Source organism: Phyllobates terribilis, unplaced genomic scaffold, assembly GCF_046119375.1.
Source record: "Phyllobates terribilis strain yellow unplaced genomic scaffold, ASM4611937v1 Scaffold_2__4_contigs__length_985480577, whole genome shotgun sequence".
Classification (NCBI taxonomy): domain Eukaryota; kingdom Metazoa; phylum Chordata; class Amphibia; order Anura; family Dendrobatidae; genus Phyllobates; species Phyllobates terribilis.
Genome location: NW_027362762.1, coordinates 177,527,301 through 177,542,431, shown reverse-complemented (window position 1 = coordinate 177,542,431; position 15,131 = coordinate 177,527,301). Strand labels below are relative to the sequence as shown.

General features: G+C 41.7%; 1 protein-coding gene across 12 annotated transcripts in view; it reads right to left on the bottom strand.

Annotated features, from left to right (window-relative positions):
- Positions 1-603: 603 nt before the first annotated feature.
- Positions 604-15,131, bottom strand: part of R3HDM2 (R3H domain containing 2) — a 162,579-nt gene continuing 148,051 nt past the window's right edge. For all 12 annotated transcript variants that reach the window (XM_073663326.1, XM_073663327.1, XM_073663325.1 and 9 more), the window contains 6 exons: positions 9,462-9,559; positions 4,492-4,661; positions 3,282-3,426; positions 3,105-3,202; positions 2,323-2,401; positions 604-2,234 (listed from right to left, as the gene is read on the bottom strand). In XM_073663326.1, the coding sequence (XP_073519427.1) occupies positions 1,885-2,234; positions 2,323-2,401; positions 3,105-3,202; positions 3,282-3,426; positions 4,492-4,661; positions 9,462-9,559 (940 nt within the window). In that variant the 3' untranslated portion in view covers positions 604-1,884. The remainder of the gene's footprint in view (positions 2,235-2,322; positions 2,402-3,104; positions 3,203-3,281; positions 3,427-4,491; positions 4,662-9,461; positions 9,560-15,131) is intronic.

Genomic DNA, 15,131 nt, shown 5'->3' with positions numbered 1-15,131 from the left:
GACGCAACGTCAGTGGAAGACACTGAATGGCTGGCAGGAGCGGTCTGTGATCACTCCGAGCCGGCAGAGATCAGCACCGGGCAACAACAGACAGGTAGGGGGCAACTACCTGCCTGTTAGATTATAGGCCCATTGGAAAAACAACAAAAAACATAATCCTGGATAACACCTTTAATTCCACAGCACTTTTAAAGACAACATCATACCTGTCCATAAATACAATAGGAGACAAAAAAAAGGGGATTTTGGAAGATATGACCGTATTTTGTCCAAGATTGAGAATGTTTTTATTTCCCAGGCATTATTAAGCTGATTGTCTCTTGTACAAATAAAGCCAACATTGGATAGTTTTTTTTTATTAAATAAATGCACTCAAATACAAGACCTTCTTAAAATATATTAAAACAATATATTAAAATTTATTTGCCCTGCTTTGTCTTCATCAATAAAAACGTTTGTATAAAGTATATATGTTATGAATTTTACATTATTAAATTTCATTTTAAGTGTTGTAGCATGCAGGTGAAAATTACGACTTTCTGCTGTCTTTCCGAATTTAGGTTCACTAATTTAGTGAATATGGTGGTATTTTGATGTACTGTGTTCAGGTGCCATTAGGAAACTTTTTTTTTTTTTTTTTTTTTTTACAAAAAGATTTACATTTAAAGTAGTTTCAGTGTTTGATAAAAACTCAACTATATATTACGAAGGTTTCCGCTTTGTCACACATTAATAACCTATACCTGTATAGGATATAGACTGACTCCACCTGTGAGCGGAGTCGGGATTGTAAGACGAATATAAGTGTGCGGAGTGGATTATGGCATGCAGCATAGTAATGAGAAAATAACACCAAGTTACATAACACAATATAAATCTTATTTTTTTCTTTTTTTTTTTACCAAAACTATAAAGAAAGGGACACACTTTTAATGTGACACATTTTTTTTTTACATATTTAAAAACAAAATTGGATTAAATAAAATTTACAGTGAGTACAGCCCATTTGTGCAAATAAATACCCATGTTAATGTACTCTCACAAGCATAAAAAAAATAAAAAAAAAAAAATAAAGGAAAAAGAATATACAATGTTCAGGACAATCAACTCCAAAAAAAACATAAAAAGGCAAATTTTCCACTCCGGGCCAAAGAAAAAAAAAAAAAAGTTACCATCATCCTGTTACCATATGGCAGTTTTATACCCGCTACAGAGCATTTCAGCTCACGATCAAAAAATGGGTTAGGTCTATATGAAAGTACCGCAGAGGAGGGAATCAAAAGAGGACGAAAATATGACATTGTGCATTATTAAATATTATATATATATATATATATATATATATAGATATATATATATATATATATATATATATATATATATATATATATATATATATTGAATGCAAGGTATTGGGATGAGAGTGTGCATCACAATGAGAATGTGCAAGAAACACAGAAATTGAAAAGGCATGGTGACATGAAGAAAGTGAATGATGAAAGACATGTAAAAAAAACAAAAAAAAAAAACACAAGAAACAAGAAAGCGTGCAAATAAAACAATCAATCAAAGAAGTGAAGGAGGGAGAGCAGCAATGCAGCTAGAGTTGCATGGTGTGACCGCTGGACAGTGAGCCAGGAGGTTGGCCGATAGGGGACAAACGAGAGATGTACAACCGTAAAGGAAACAAAAAGGTGCACAGATAGTGGAGTTAGAAGGAGAGAGGCTGTAATAAGTCCAGTGTGCTTCTTTTGGGGCGGAAAAGGAAAAGAGGAAGAACTGTGATGGAAAGAGGGAGGGGGAGAGAAATCTATTATTCCTCCAGGTCTTTGCTGCAGCCCTCTTTTCCCCTTCCTCCCATCTTCCCCCACCCATCTTCACACGCTATTGCGAGCTGGCACGTTCCAGTATGCGCAAATCATAGTTCTTTTTGATACTGCGCAATTTGAAGCGGCTGAGCGGACTATTTTGCTGCACGGAGGCGTTTTGTGCTGCCATGGTGCTAGGGAAGACTGCAACGATGGTATAAAAGGCTGCCAGGTCGTTGTGGTGAACTTGGCGCCCATTTTCTGCAGGTCCATTGTGGTCACCATTAGGTCCTGGGGCATGACCCTGAGTGTCCCTCAGCCACTGTATTTTGGCCCCAGACATTGCCAGCTGTGTAAAAAGCTTGCCTGCTTCTGCTCGCGTGATGCCCTCTGGGAGGTCTGTGATTTCTAGGACTCTGCCAAGGACTACGGGAGAGAAAATGGAAGAAATGTTAATAAAAAGGGACTTACGATATCTACACAAGTTATAGAAATCAAAATGACTTCTACTTGCCTATGTCTGCTGTACCCAAGTCTGTAGATGCGGACTTCAGAGCCTGCCTTTTACCTCGGTTTCCATGTTTCATCCCTGCCTGTCCATTCAGAAGGATATAGTGGAAGAAGAAAGTAACCATGAGACTCATACCAGTTATCAGTGTCCAAAAGGTCTCTAAACATCACTAAACCAAACATGGAAATGTAAGTATTCAAAGAAAAACAAATCCGGTGTTAATGAGGTTCCAAAACACGATCACTGCACCATTCAAAGTCTATGGGACTGATGGCCTGACAGTGTGCACGTTCGACTATTGCTCGTTACATAGGGAACCTGGGACCTCTGCTCTCATGATCGTTGGCTGTTTAAAGAAGCACTACCATCAAAGACTTTATCCTCTTAATATATTGCAGTCAATATATTATATAGCACGGTGTATACACACTAATGAGGTAGCACGGTGGCTCAGTGGTTAGCACTGCAGCCTTGCAGCACTGGGGTCCTGGGTTCAAATCCCACCAAGCACAACATCTTTAAGGAGTTTGTATGTTCTCCCTGTGTTTGCGTGGGTTTCCTCCGGGTTCTCCGGTTTCCTCCCACATTCCAAAGATAGGGAATCTAGATTGTGAGCCCCGATGGGGACAGTGCCCATAATACCTGTAAAGCGCTGTGGAATTAATGGCGCTATATAAGTGAGTAAAATAAATAAAAATAAAATATATATATTTTAAATATTTGCTAAACATCAGGACACTGAATATAACCATTGTACACAACAGCTTTGTGCTAAATTTCTGTACCAGTTGTGTGGAGTAGGGTGGTTGACTGTGCAATAATGGGGGACAAACTGAAAGGTTGTACTGGAGTGGCTGTCCAAGCAAAGAGTACCGGCCATCGCCTGCAAGTAAAAGAAGTGTGACATATTACATGTGCACTAAAACCACACGTGTAAACGATAACATTTAAGGTATATGCACCTTGTCCTGGGCCAACTGGTCGGGAAAACTGGGGGATCACAGATAATGGCGACAGTCCTGTGCAGACACTATTGATGTTGGAGCCTGGAGAAGGTGTTGGAGACTGTGCTGGAGATGTAATAGGACTGTTCATAAGGTTACTAGGCTAGATTGAAACAAAACAGGAAAAAAAAAAACACACTGTTAAAGGGGTTGACAAGTAGAAAGAAAAATAGCATGTGCATGGATTTCTGCAAACTTGATTCAGAATAGAAAAGGGACAGAAATGTGAGCAATAAATCAGCCACATGTAACATAAGGGCACAAGTCCAAAGGGATTAGAAAAAAATGCAGTGGCTGTAAACTGCATTCTTCCCATTGTACCTTGAGTTAGAAGACTTAGATTTTTGCAATACCAGCTGTATCCCCATCCAAAAATCAGCACTTTAATCATTTCCTATTTTTTTTCACTCTTAAAATGGGGGTTCTCATGTAATTAAATTGCTTTAGTTAGCTAGAAGGCATGAAAAGAAGAAAGTTTGCAATTGACTCACTTTGTCTATCTGCTGTCATTCTCCTGAAATGGAGCCTTTATCTTTCATAGTGTACAGTTGGTTTCCATGGAGCTCAGCCATTAGCACCTGCCCAGCACTAGCCCAGCACTAGCCAAAAGTGCACAGTAGCTACATTTCAGGAGATGGGTTAACTCCTTATATCCCAGTCACCTCTCTACAGCCAAATTATTTCTATATAGCAGTTATTCCTTCCCAGACTCCCCCCATCTTAGCATCTGCCGAGCCGCTTTTATAAATCTTGCAAAATCACCAGTTTTCAGAGAAAGACTCCTAATCAGGGCTCTCGCTTGTCCAGAGCTGTGTGCTTGTTCAAATGCACTGTTATCTCTATGTATAAATGCAGTGATGGTCTACACTCCAGAACAAACAACTGATAGCTGCATGCGTTACAGAAGAGCTTGTGCTGAGCTTTATAGCTATACTAATACTAGAGCTCTGCTTCTCACCAGAGCTGTCACTCAAGGATGCACACCCCATGAGATACCAAGAAGTAACGGTACTACATAGCTCACAGCTGCTCAAGAGACAACTTGAGAATTCCACTTTAATGAGGGAATGACATCAATAGATAGTTGATCCTATCCTACTTGCAGTCTAGGGATATTCTGATGTTATCACCTTTTTCCATATAACAGTGAATTATCCCATCTTCCTACCTGAGTGCTAGCATCAGATCCGTATAGATGTTCAGGTTTCTGCCGTTGGTCAACACTAAAATATTTGCAGTGGTTCCACTGGACCATCGGTGGGTTTTGAGACGTTCCTTGAGGGCCATTTGGTACATTCAACTGCATCACCACCACACCCAGACTTGAAGGGTTGACTCCTACAATAGTAATGCTAAGCTTTGGTAATCAAATAGACAATAAAGTGGATACATGAGAATATAAGAGTTACATGAACTCTTACATTTTAGGTAACATTTAAATGAACTGGATGGTGACAGGCGAAGTAAAATATAATCTGTAGAAAGAACCAAATGTTCCCTCTTCGTCTCTCTGTATGTATTCTTGTCTTTCAGGCAGATGGGGGGCTAGGATGAACATTTCATTTCACGTATCCCAACCTTATTTTTAGCAATCTGTACATAAAATGACTCAAATGTTATTGAGATTCATCGTGACAGCTGACTGGCATCTCAGCAGTTAGCCAAAAAATTACTGGAAGACCGACAGAGTTTTGCAACAAGGTGACCGGGATTCTTTGCGGATAAGTGAGGAGTCGGGATACACAAGATGAATAAGTGACTAGTGGGTGGTTGGGGCTAGTATGATTTTTTTAAATGGCAGCCGATACCCTTTCCATCACACAAACTGATTATATTGTGAATATTCTGATTAATAATTACTTGAATTAAATGAAACCATGTAAACAAAATTTTGAACTCAAAACATTAAAATCATAAAAGGTTGAAATGCCCCTTGTGGTTCTCGAGTATAAGAAAATTGCCATACAGGTCCCATGAGTAAAAAAGCTGTGGTCATTATAAAGTCAGCAATGGACCGCACATAAACCACTGTTTATCAAGGAGCTACTGCACATGAATGATTTTCCACACACTCAAAATAAAAAAAATATATATCAAAAACTCAAATTTTGAATAAAGTAATAAACTACAAAGTTGGGGGGAGGGGCAGAAAACTGTATTTGAAAACACAAGATTCAGATAGAAGAGAAATGGAAGAGAGATTGGACGACTAATGTGTATGGGGGCATCCCACAGACGTCAGGAGAGTGAAGGATTCGGCACGATGAATTTCAACGATGATCTGACGTTGCCAGAGGATTCTGGAGGACAGAATTATGGCAGCGGCTCTTCGACAGAACACGAGTGCTCGGCCAAGCTGTGCCCTCCTATGTATGGGGAGGTCGGGAGTGATCAATTCAGCAGTCACCTTTCTAATGCTTATAGTGTCTTTAATTTAGATGTGACTATCACCACACTATAATTACTGGCACCAAGCGTGAGCAGGATTCAAAAACAAGCATCGAGTGGAGTTCTACCAAATGTTATCAGGTACAAAAAAATGGTTAAGCAGCTTAGAGGGGTTGTTCACTACTAGACAACCACATCTTAACCAATCAGATCCCAAATTAAAATAAAAACAGTGGACACTGAACTCATGCAGTCGCACCATTTCAGCTATGTAGGTGGCACAGTTCCCAGTTAGTGACATGTCTTGTTGTGTTAATTGTCGGCTGCAGTCAATGTGCGGCCGCTCGTCAGCTGCATCCTCTACTACTTCAATACTTCCACCCTGACGGAATATTGAGGAGCTGCAGTCAAAGAAGCGCTGGCCAGTGAGGAAACAAGTCACTCACCGAGAACAGTGGCGCTGATATGGCTGAACGGCGCCACTTCAGAAGGTCGAAGATTGTTTTTCTCTTTAAGGTCACAAATTTATTAAAATGGGCTTGTATATTAGCAGACACCCCCTTTAAACTTCATGAGATGGGAAAAGATGATAAAAGTAGACAGGCAAGAACAGGAGTAATAACTAAAGTCAAGGTGTAGTGCATAAAACATCCACAAGGGTGCTAACAGCCAATGCACCATATCGTAGCCGGTTTAACTAGTTAATTTGTTCTTTAGTGATTAATTTACTGAATGAAAATTTGTAATCGATCTGCTTATCATCTGTTGAAAAACTGGCCAATAAGGGTAAAATATGCACTAGGTAAAGGCTACATAATATATTTTCCTTATAAGAAGCTAATTGGCTTTTAACTGATCCACAAATGAATCTGTGCGGTAAAAAGAGAGACACATAGTTGAAAAGGAAATGATTTGGGGGTTTTCAGATTTCTGAAAATATGGACAAAAGGAGTGGGGTTGTGAGGAAATATAAAACTGAATTTCTTCCTCACTGAGTGTTTTGCTGTTCCAGCACATAAGTGTTATGCTCCGCACTGAGTTTGTGTACTTTGCTGTAGCAATAACATATGACTGTTACCACATGAATGCAGCTCTGAACTCACTGGCCTCAATGGTCTTCTAACGTATATCGTTAAAACTAGACTGGCAGAAGCAGTCACAAGTGGTATTTATTTATTTTACTCGCTTATATAGCGCCATTAATTCCACAGCGCTTTACAGATATTATCATCTCTGTCCCCATTGGGGCTCACAATCTACATTCCCTAGCAGTATGTCTTTGGAGAGTGGGAGGAAACCGGAGAGCCCAGAGGAAACCCACACAAACACGGGGAGAACATACAAACTCCTTGCAGATGTTGTCCTTGGTGGGATTTGAACCCAGGACCCCAGCGCTGCAAGGCAGCAGTACTAACCACTGAGCCAGCGTGCTGCCATACGGCATTGTCAATGCTTCAGCCAAGTACACAGACTGGTAGGGAGCAGAGGTGTGAAAGCTGGAACAGCAAAGTAGTCAACAGGTAAGAAAGGTCTCTTTTATGGATTCATCACATTCCCAGTACAACACTTTTCACAACTTGGAAAACCACTTTAATTTTTTTATTCTTATTAGAGGACAGGTTTTCTCAAAGATACATGCACACACACGGTGCTTCAGCACACTGCAATTACTGAATATATGAACGTCACAATTGCCGTACACACAAAAAAACGGGAGGGACTTGGTTAACATTTTTGATGAAAAATTGTAAACCATCCAAGCACAACAAGGTGACCTCAAATGGATGGTCCCTAACTCTAATTTCTCACCTTTCCATGTGCCCAGAAAGGCCCCAAATATACTGAGATAGAGATAGGATCAGGCTTAGCCTTAATTAAAAGTGTTTTGGGAAATATGGCAGATAACTGGCAGCACGGTGGCTCAGTGGTTAGCACTGTTGTCTTAAAGTGCTGGGGTTCTGGGTTCAAATCCCACCAAGCACAACATCTGCAAGGAGTTTGTATGTGCTCCCCGTGTTTGCATGGGTTTTTCTCCGGTTTCCTCCCACACTCCAAAGGCATACTGATAGGGAATGTAGATTGTGAGCCCCATGGGGACAGTGCCCATAATGTTTGTATAGCGCTGTGGAATTAATGGCGCTATATAAGTAAAATAAATTAATTATGCAAAGCCCAGGAAGTCAACACTCCACCCCCTCCCCTCCCCCAATGCACCTCTATAAGAGGTAAGCCGGATCCCATCTCTTTCCCCGCTTATTTGAGGCGACATGGAGAGGTACATTAAAAGATGATGTAACAATGTAATAACTATGCAAAAAAGTCACCCAGAAACATCTGTTAACATCTAATGGTCTATGGAACAGACTTGCAGGGTGAGTATATTTGGCCCACGACGCTGGGCGGGTCTCTTGCCCGGCAACACACTTTCAACTATATCGGCATCCTAGATGCCTATACAGTTAAAAGCAATGACGCTCCCTCTCCCATCATTGCTCCTCTGCACTTGATGTCTCAGTGCAGTGAGCGCGATGACGATATTACAACGCACACGCTGTACAGAGATATACAGAGAATCTGAAGACACCATGAAGAGACCAGAGCAGCGAGGGAACGGGCAGAGGGGACTGTTTTTTTAATGTGGGGCCTATTAAAATCAATGGAGCACTATGTGGAGCCCATGATATGGTGTGGCGCCATTACGCAGCATGGGGCACTTTTTTGTGGCGCCATTACGCAGCATGGGGCACTTTTTTGTGGCGCCATTACGCAGCATGGGGCACTTTTTTGTGGCGCCATTACGCAGCATGGGGCACTTTTTTGTGGCGCCATTATACAGCATGGGGCACTTTTTTGTGGCACCATTATACAGCATGGAGGACTTTTTGTGGCCATTACACAGCATAGAGGACTTTTTGTGGCCATTGTACAGAATAGAGGACTTTTATTTGCATCATACTTTATCATCTGTATTATTCAAGTTTTTTTACCCTTTGTTATTACATATTTAAATTAGGCCATTGGGCCATGTTTTTTTACTGCTCTTACATAACATTACAATATTTTATTCTTTTAAAATTAAAAAATATTTAATTTAATACATCTATTAAAATGTATTTTGTTCGTGGGACAACCCCTTTAAAGGAAACCTGTCATGTTTTAATCTACTATGTAAACTGCCCCCATTGCGTTGTTAGTGACGCAATGTGCATCACTAACACGCTTTCTTCATTAAAATTGGTGCAACTATAATGAGTACATAACATTTTATATACTTCTAATCCTACCTGCTCATTCATTCATAGGGGTGTGATCCTCACATTCAGTCATGGGTGGCGCCACATCAGTGAAGGCTGGCGCCGCCCACGTGTTTGAATTTTGCTCCGCGCTGAAATTATGGGGCGCAAGCGCAGTATGACACGGCCAGGCAGTAAAGCTTTCAGTGCTGGGAGTCGCGCATGCACGGTTGTGACACGTGGCTCCCCACACGTGGGCAGTGTGGCTGTGTAGTTCCCAGCTTCGCTGGAAGTAAAAATGCATGCTCGACTTGTCTTCGTGTACACGTCTATTGCTACTCAGTCCTTTTTTCAGAGGGAGGAAAAACTATAAAAGTTTTGGAAAAAACATTAATGAGATATTGAGAAAATTGAGAATATAGAAACAACAGTGCTAAGTGATGCTGCTAGGTCTGGATGTTAACTGTATTAATTACGAATGCGCTTTACATATGAAATACAATAAATGAGCCCTTACCTGAATACTGTTGCTGCATTTGTGGTGGACTGCAGGGAGAGGGAGACTGAGGCATCTGGTACTGCTCAGAACCAGGGGGAAGAAATCCAACAGATGAGCTACAAGACATGGAAAGGATGTATTAAAGCCATGAACCCAATGGGAATTATACACAGACGTTGCCGGGCTGACAAACAAGACCGGACCGAACACCGTGGGATGAGGAACTCTGACTTTTAAAGAACAAAGTTATTAACCCCTTCATGACAGCCACCGTACATGTACTGCGCATGTCGGAAGCGGGAGTATTGAGCAGGCTCCGGCAGTGAGCCTGCTCCATACCCGGCAGGTGATGACTGAGTATTACAGCCAAGACCTGCCACTAGCAAACTCTGGTGGAGCAGTGCTCCGCCCACGATTATTAACTTGTTATATGCCGTTGTCAAGCTCCCGTCACGTGATTGAAGGTCGCCGATGAGCTGTCTTGACAGGCGGGAGGGGGGGGGGGGGGATTAGGTTGATGACCCTGTGCCTGTCATTACAGAGCCCCTTTGAAACCCTGTCTGTGGCCGAGCTTCAAAAGGAGACCGTGATTTCCGCAAAATGTAGCGATGCTATGGCATCGCTGTATATAGCACAAGAAATCAGACGATTGCATCTTCAAGTTCCCCAGCTATCAATAACAGTAAAAGGAAAAAAACATGAATAAAAACCCTTTTTACCCCCTTTGAAAAAAAATAAATATAACTATTATATATATATATATATATATATATATATATATATATATATATATACACACATATATATATATATACACACATATATATATATACACACACACACACACACATACATACATACATAGTAAAGACCAAAAGTTTGGACACACATTCTCATTTAAAGATTTTTCTGTATTTTCATGACTATGAAAATTGTACATTCACACTGAAGGCATCAAAACTATGAATTAACACATGTGGAATTATATATGTAACAAAAAAGTGTGAAACTACTGAAAATATGTCTTATATTCTAGGTTCTTCAAAGTAGCCACCTTTTGCTTTGATGACTGCTTTGCACACTCTTGGCATTCTCTTGATGAGCTTCAAGAGGTAGTCACCGGAAATGGTCTTCCAACAATCTTGAAGGTGTTCCCAGAGATGCTTAGCACTTGTTGGCCCTTTTGCCTTCACTCTGCAGTCCAGCTCACCCCAAACCATCTCGATTGGGTTCAGGTCTGGTGACTGTGGAGGCCAGGTCATCTGGCGTAGCACCCCATCACTCTCCTTCTTGGTCAAATAGCCCTTACACAGCCTGGAGGTGGGTTTGGGGTCATTGTCCTGTTGAAAAATAAATGATGGTCCAACTAAACGCAAACCGGATGGAATAGCATGCCGCTGCAAGATGCTGTGGTAGCCATGCTGGTTCAGTATGCCTTCAATTTTGAATAAATCCCCAACAGTGTCAACAGCAAAACACCCCTACACCATCACACCTCCTCCTCCATGCTTCACGGTGGGAACCAGGCATGTAGAGTTCATCCGTTCACCTTTTCTGCATCACACAAAGACACGGTGGTTGGAACCAAAGATCTCAAATTTGGACTCATCAGACCAAAGCACAGATTTCCACTGGTCTAATGTCCATTCCTTGTGTTCTTTAGCCCAAATAAGTCTCTTCTGCTTGTTGCCTGTCTTTAGCAGTGGTTTCCTAGCAGCTATTTTACCATGAAGGCCTGCTGCACAAAGTCTCCTCTTAACAGTTGTTGTAGAGATGTGTCTGCTGCTAGAACTCTGTGTGGCATTGACCTGGTCTCTAATCTAAGCTGCTGTTAACTTGCAATTTCTGAGGCTGGTGACTCGGATAAACTTATCCTCAGAAGCAGAGATGACTCTTGGTCTTCCTTTCCTGGGGTGGTCCTCATGTGAGACAGTTTCTTTGTAGCGCTTGATGGTTTCTGCAACTGCACTTGGGGACACTTTCAAAGTTTTCCCAATTTTTCGGACTGACTGACCTTCATTTCTTAAAGTAATGATGGCCACTCGTTTTTCTTAACTTAGCTGTTTTTTTCTTGCCATAATACAAATTTTTAACAGTCTATTCAGTAGGACTATCAGCTGTGTATCCATCAGACTTCTGCACAACACAACTGATGGTCCCAACCCCATTTATAAGGCAAGAAATCCCACTTATTAAACCTGACAGGGCACACCTGTGAAGTGAAAAACATTTCCGGTGACTACCTCTTGAAGCTCATCAAGAGAATGCCAAGAGTGTGCAAAGCAGTCATCCAAGCAAAAGGTGGTGTGCCAATGGGCTCCCATAGCAGCGGGGTCCTAGTGAAGGTCTTTATCTTAGTACTCCTATAAGACCCTGCTAAGTAGTGACAGGCATACAGCAAGCTGCAAGGCACAATTATTACTGGGGATTTTATCAACAATCAAGCGATCACATGATCAAGATAGGCTAAAAAATATATTTTAAAATTTCAACCAAATGTTTAAAACTATTAAATGTTTTGCATACGTAAAAATATATATATATATTTTTTTTCATAAAAATCAGTGTTGATATCACCATGTCTATAACTTGCAAAATGAATGTATTTAAAAAAAATAAACACAGAAACCATAAAAAAACCTGCTGTTTTTGGTAATCTAATCTTCCAAATAACTAATAAAAAGTTATCAAAAATGGCAATCTAAAAACATTAGACTAGTCAAAGTTAAAACAACTGTATTGAGCAAAAGTTTTAGGCAGTTGTGGAAAATTTGCTGCAAGTAGGAATGTTTTTCAAATATAGAAGTGTTAAAAGGAACCTGACAGCTGATACATGCTGTCCGATCCACCACAGTACAGTATGCATCAGGCAGTGGCGGTATGATCTTGGACTCAGAGACGCTGCAGCGATTCAGAGAAAGACATACAGTTAGTACGGAAAGTATTCAGACCCTTTTACATTTGTCACTCTTTGTTTCATTGCAGCTATTTGGTAAATTCTAAAAAGTTCATTTTTTTCTCATTAAAAGTACACTCTGCACCCCAGCTTGACTGAAAAAACCCAAAACAGAACTATAGAAATTTTTGCAAATTTATTAAAAAAGAAGAAACTGAAATATCACATGGTCATAAGTATTCAGACCCTTTGCTCAGTATTGAGTAGAAGCACCCCTTTGAGCTAGTACAGCCATGTGTTTTCTTGGGAATGATGCAACAAGTTTTTCACACCTGGATTTGGGGATCCTCTGCCATTCTTCCTTGCAGATCCTCTCCAGCTCCATCAGGTTGGATGGTGAACGTTGGTGGACAGCCATTTTCAGGTCTCTCCAGAGATGCTCAATTGGGTTTAGGTCAGGGCTCTGGCTGGGCCAGTCAAGAATGGTCACAGAGTTGTTCTGAAGCCACTCCTTTGTTATTTTAGCTGTGTGCTTAGGGTCATTGTCTTGTTGGAAGGTGAACCTTCGGCCAAGTCTGAGGTCCAGAGAATTCTGGAAGAGGTTTTCATCCAGGATATCTCTGTACTTGGCCGCATTCATGTTTCCTTCAATTCCAACCAGTCGTCCTGTCCCTGCAGCTGAAAAACACCCCCATAGCATGATGCTGCCACCACCATGTTTCACTGTTGGGGTTGTATTGGGCAGGTGATGAGCAGTGCCTGGTTTTCTCCACACATACCGCTTAAAATTATCACCAAAAAGTTCTATCTTAGTCTCATCAGACCAGAGAATCTTATTTCTCATAGTCTGGGAGTCCTTCATGTGTTTTTGAGCAAACTATGCGGGCTTTCATATGTCTTGCACTGAGGAGAGGCTTCCGTCGTGCCACTCTGCCATAAAGGCCCGACTGGTGGAGGGCTGCAGTGATAGTTGACTTTGTGGAACTTTCTCCCATCCCCCTACTGCATCTCTGGAGTTCAGCCACAGTGATCTTGGCGTTCTTCTTTACCTCTCTCACCAAGGCTCTTCTCCCACGATTGCTCAGTTTGGCTGGACGGTCCCAAACTTCTTCCATTTAAGGATTATGGAGGCCACTATGCTCTTAGGAACCTTGAGTAATGCAGAAATTGTTTTGTAACCTTGGCCAGATCTGTGCCTTGCCACAATTCTGTCTCTGAGCTCCTTGGGCAGTTTCTTTGGGCTCATGATTCTCATTTGGTCTGACATGCACTGTGAGCTGTGAAGTCTTATATAGTCAGGTGTGTGCCTTTCCAAATCAAGTCCTATCAGTTTAATTAAACATAGCTGGATTCCAATGAAGGAGTAGAACCATCTCAAGGAGGATCACAAGGAAATGGACAGCATGTGACTTAAATATGAGTGTCTGAGCAAAGGGTCGGAATAGTTATGACCATGTGATATTTCAGTTTTTCTTTTTTAATAAATTTGCAAAAAATTCTACATTTGTTTTTTTTTCAGTCAAGATTGGGTGCAAAGTGTACTTTAATGAGAAAAAAAAATGAACTTTTTAGAATTTACCAAATGGCTGCAATGAAACAGTGAAAAATTTAAAGGGGTGTGAATACTTTCCGTACCCATTGCACTTTAACAGCTGCTTGGAGCCGAGCCACACAGGAGACTATTTCGGAGAAGCAGATCCCCGGCGGTTTCACCCCTGGGTAGACAGGTCTCTCCCCATGCGTGCACGTAGGGAGAGAATAAAAACCCCTTATATTCACTTCACTGCTGACTGTTCCGACCTTAGGAATGTGCAGTTTAGCTCAGGCCTGGATACAGCATGAAAACCTGACTTCTAGTAAGGAAGGTGGTGATGCAGTGTGCCCAATCTCAGAAAGAAGAGGACCTGACAGCCAGTAGCAGGGTGGCTGGAGAGAAGAATAAACCTAACACTCGCCTCTCCGGCTGCCTCGCTGCTTGTTGTCTGGTTCTCTTCTTGAAGAAGGAGTCCTGGAGGTGATGATATGGTCCCACAGAGCCCTGATCTCAACACCATTAAGTCTCTGTGGGATTACATGGACAGACAAAAGTATCTGCACAAACCAACATGCACTAAAAAAAAAATCTGTGGTTAGTCCTTAACCCCTTAATAACATCTGACGTACTAATACGCGTCTGTGCCCTGGGACTTAAGAGCCAGACCCGTATTAGGACGTCATCGCGATCGCGCCCGCACACAGGCTGTGCGGGCGCGATCGCCGCCGGGTGTCAGCTGATTGTCACAGCTGACACCCGGTACTATGTGCAGGGAGCGGTCACGCACCGCTCCCAGCACATTAACCCCCGCGATGCTGCGATCGAAGTCGATCGCGGCATTGCGGGGGCAAGGGGAGGTGATCGGCGATACTCACCTCCTCTTCCGGCTTCCAGCGCAGTCTGCAAAGGCTTCCCGGGTGTTGCCATGACGACCCGATGTCGTCATGACAACATCCGGGTCACCAGAGAGCAGGAAGATTGCTTGGACATGCGCAGTGCATCTCCAAGCAATCTTCACACTGTGCACTTCTGACAGCCTTCATGGCATAGGGATGGTGCTCCATTCCTGTGCCATGCAGGCGATCAGAAAAAAAAAAGTGAAAGTCCCAGAGTGGGACAAAGTAATAAAGTGTATAAACTGTGTGAAAGTGGAAAAAAAAAAAAAAAAAAATGTGCAAAAATATTATAAAAAAAATAATACACCAAAAATAAAAATATAATGTACCCATCAATAAATATTATTATAAAAAAAATAAAA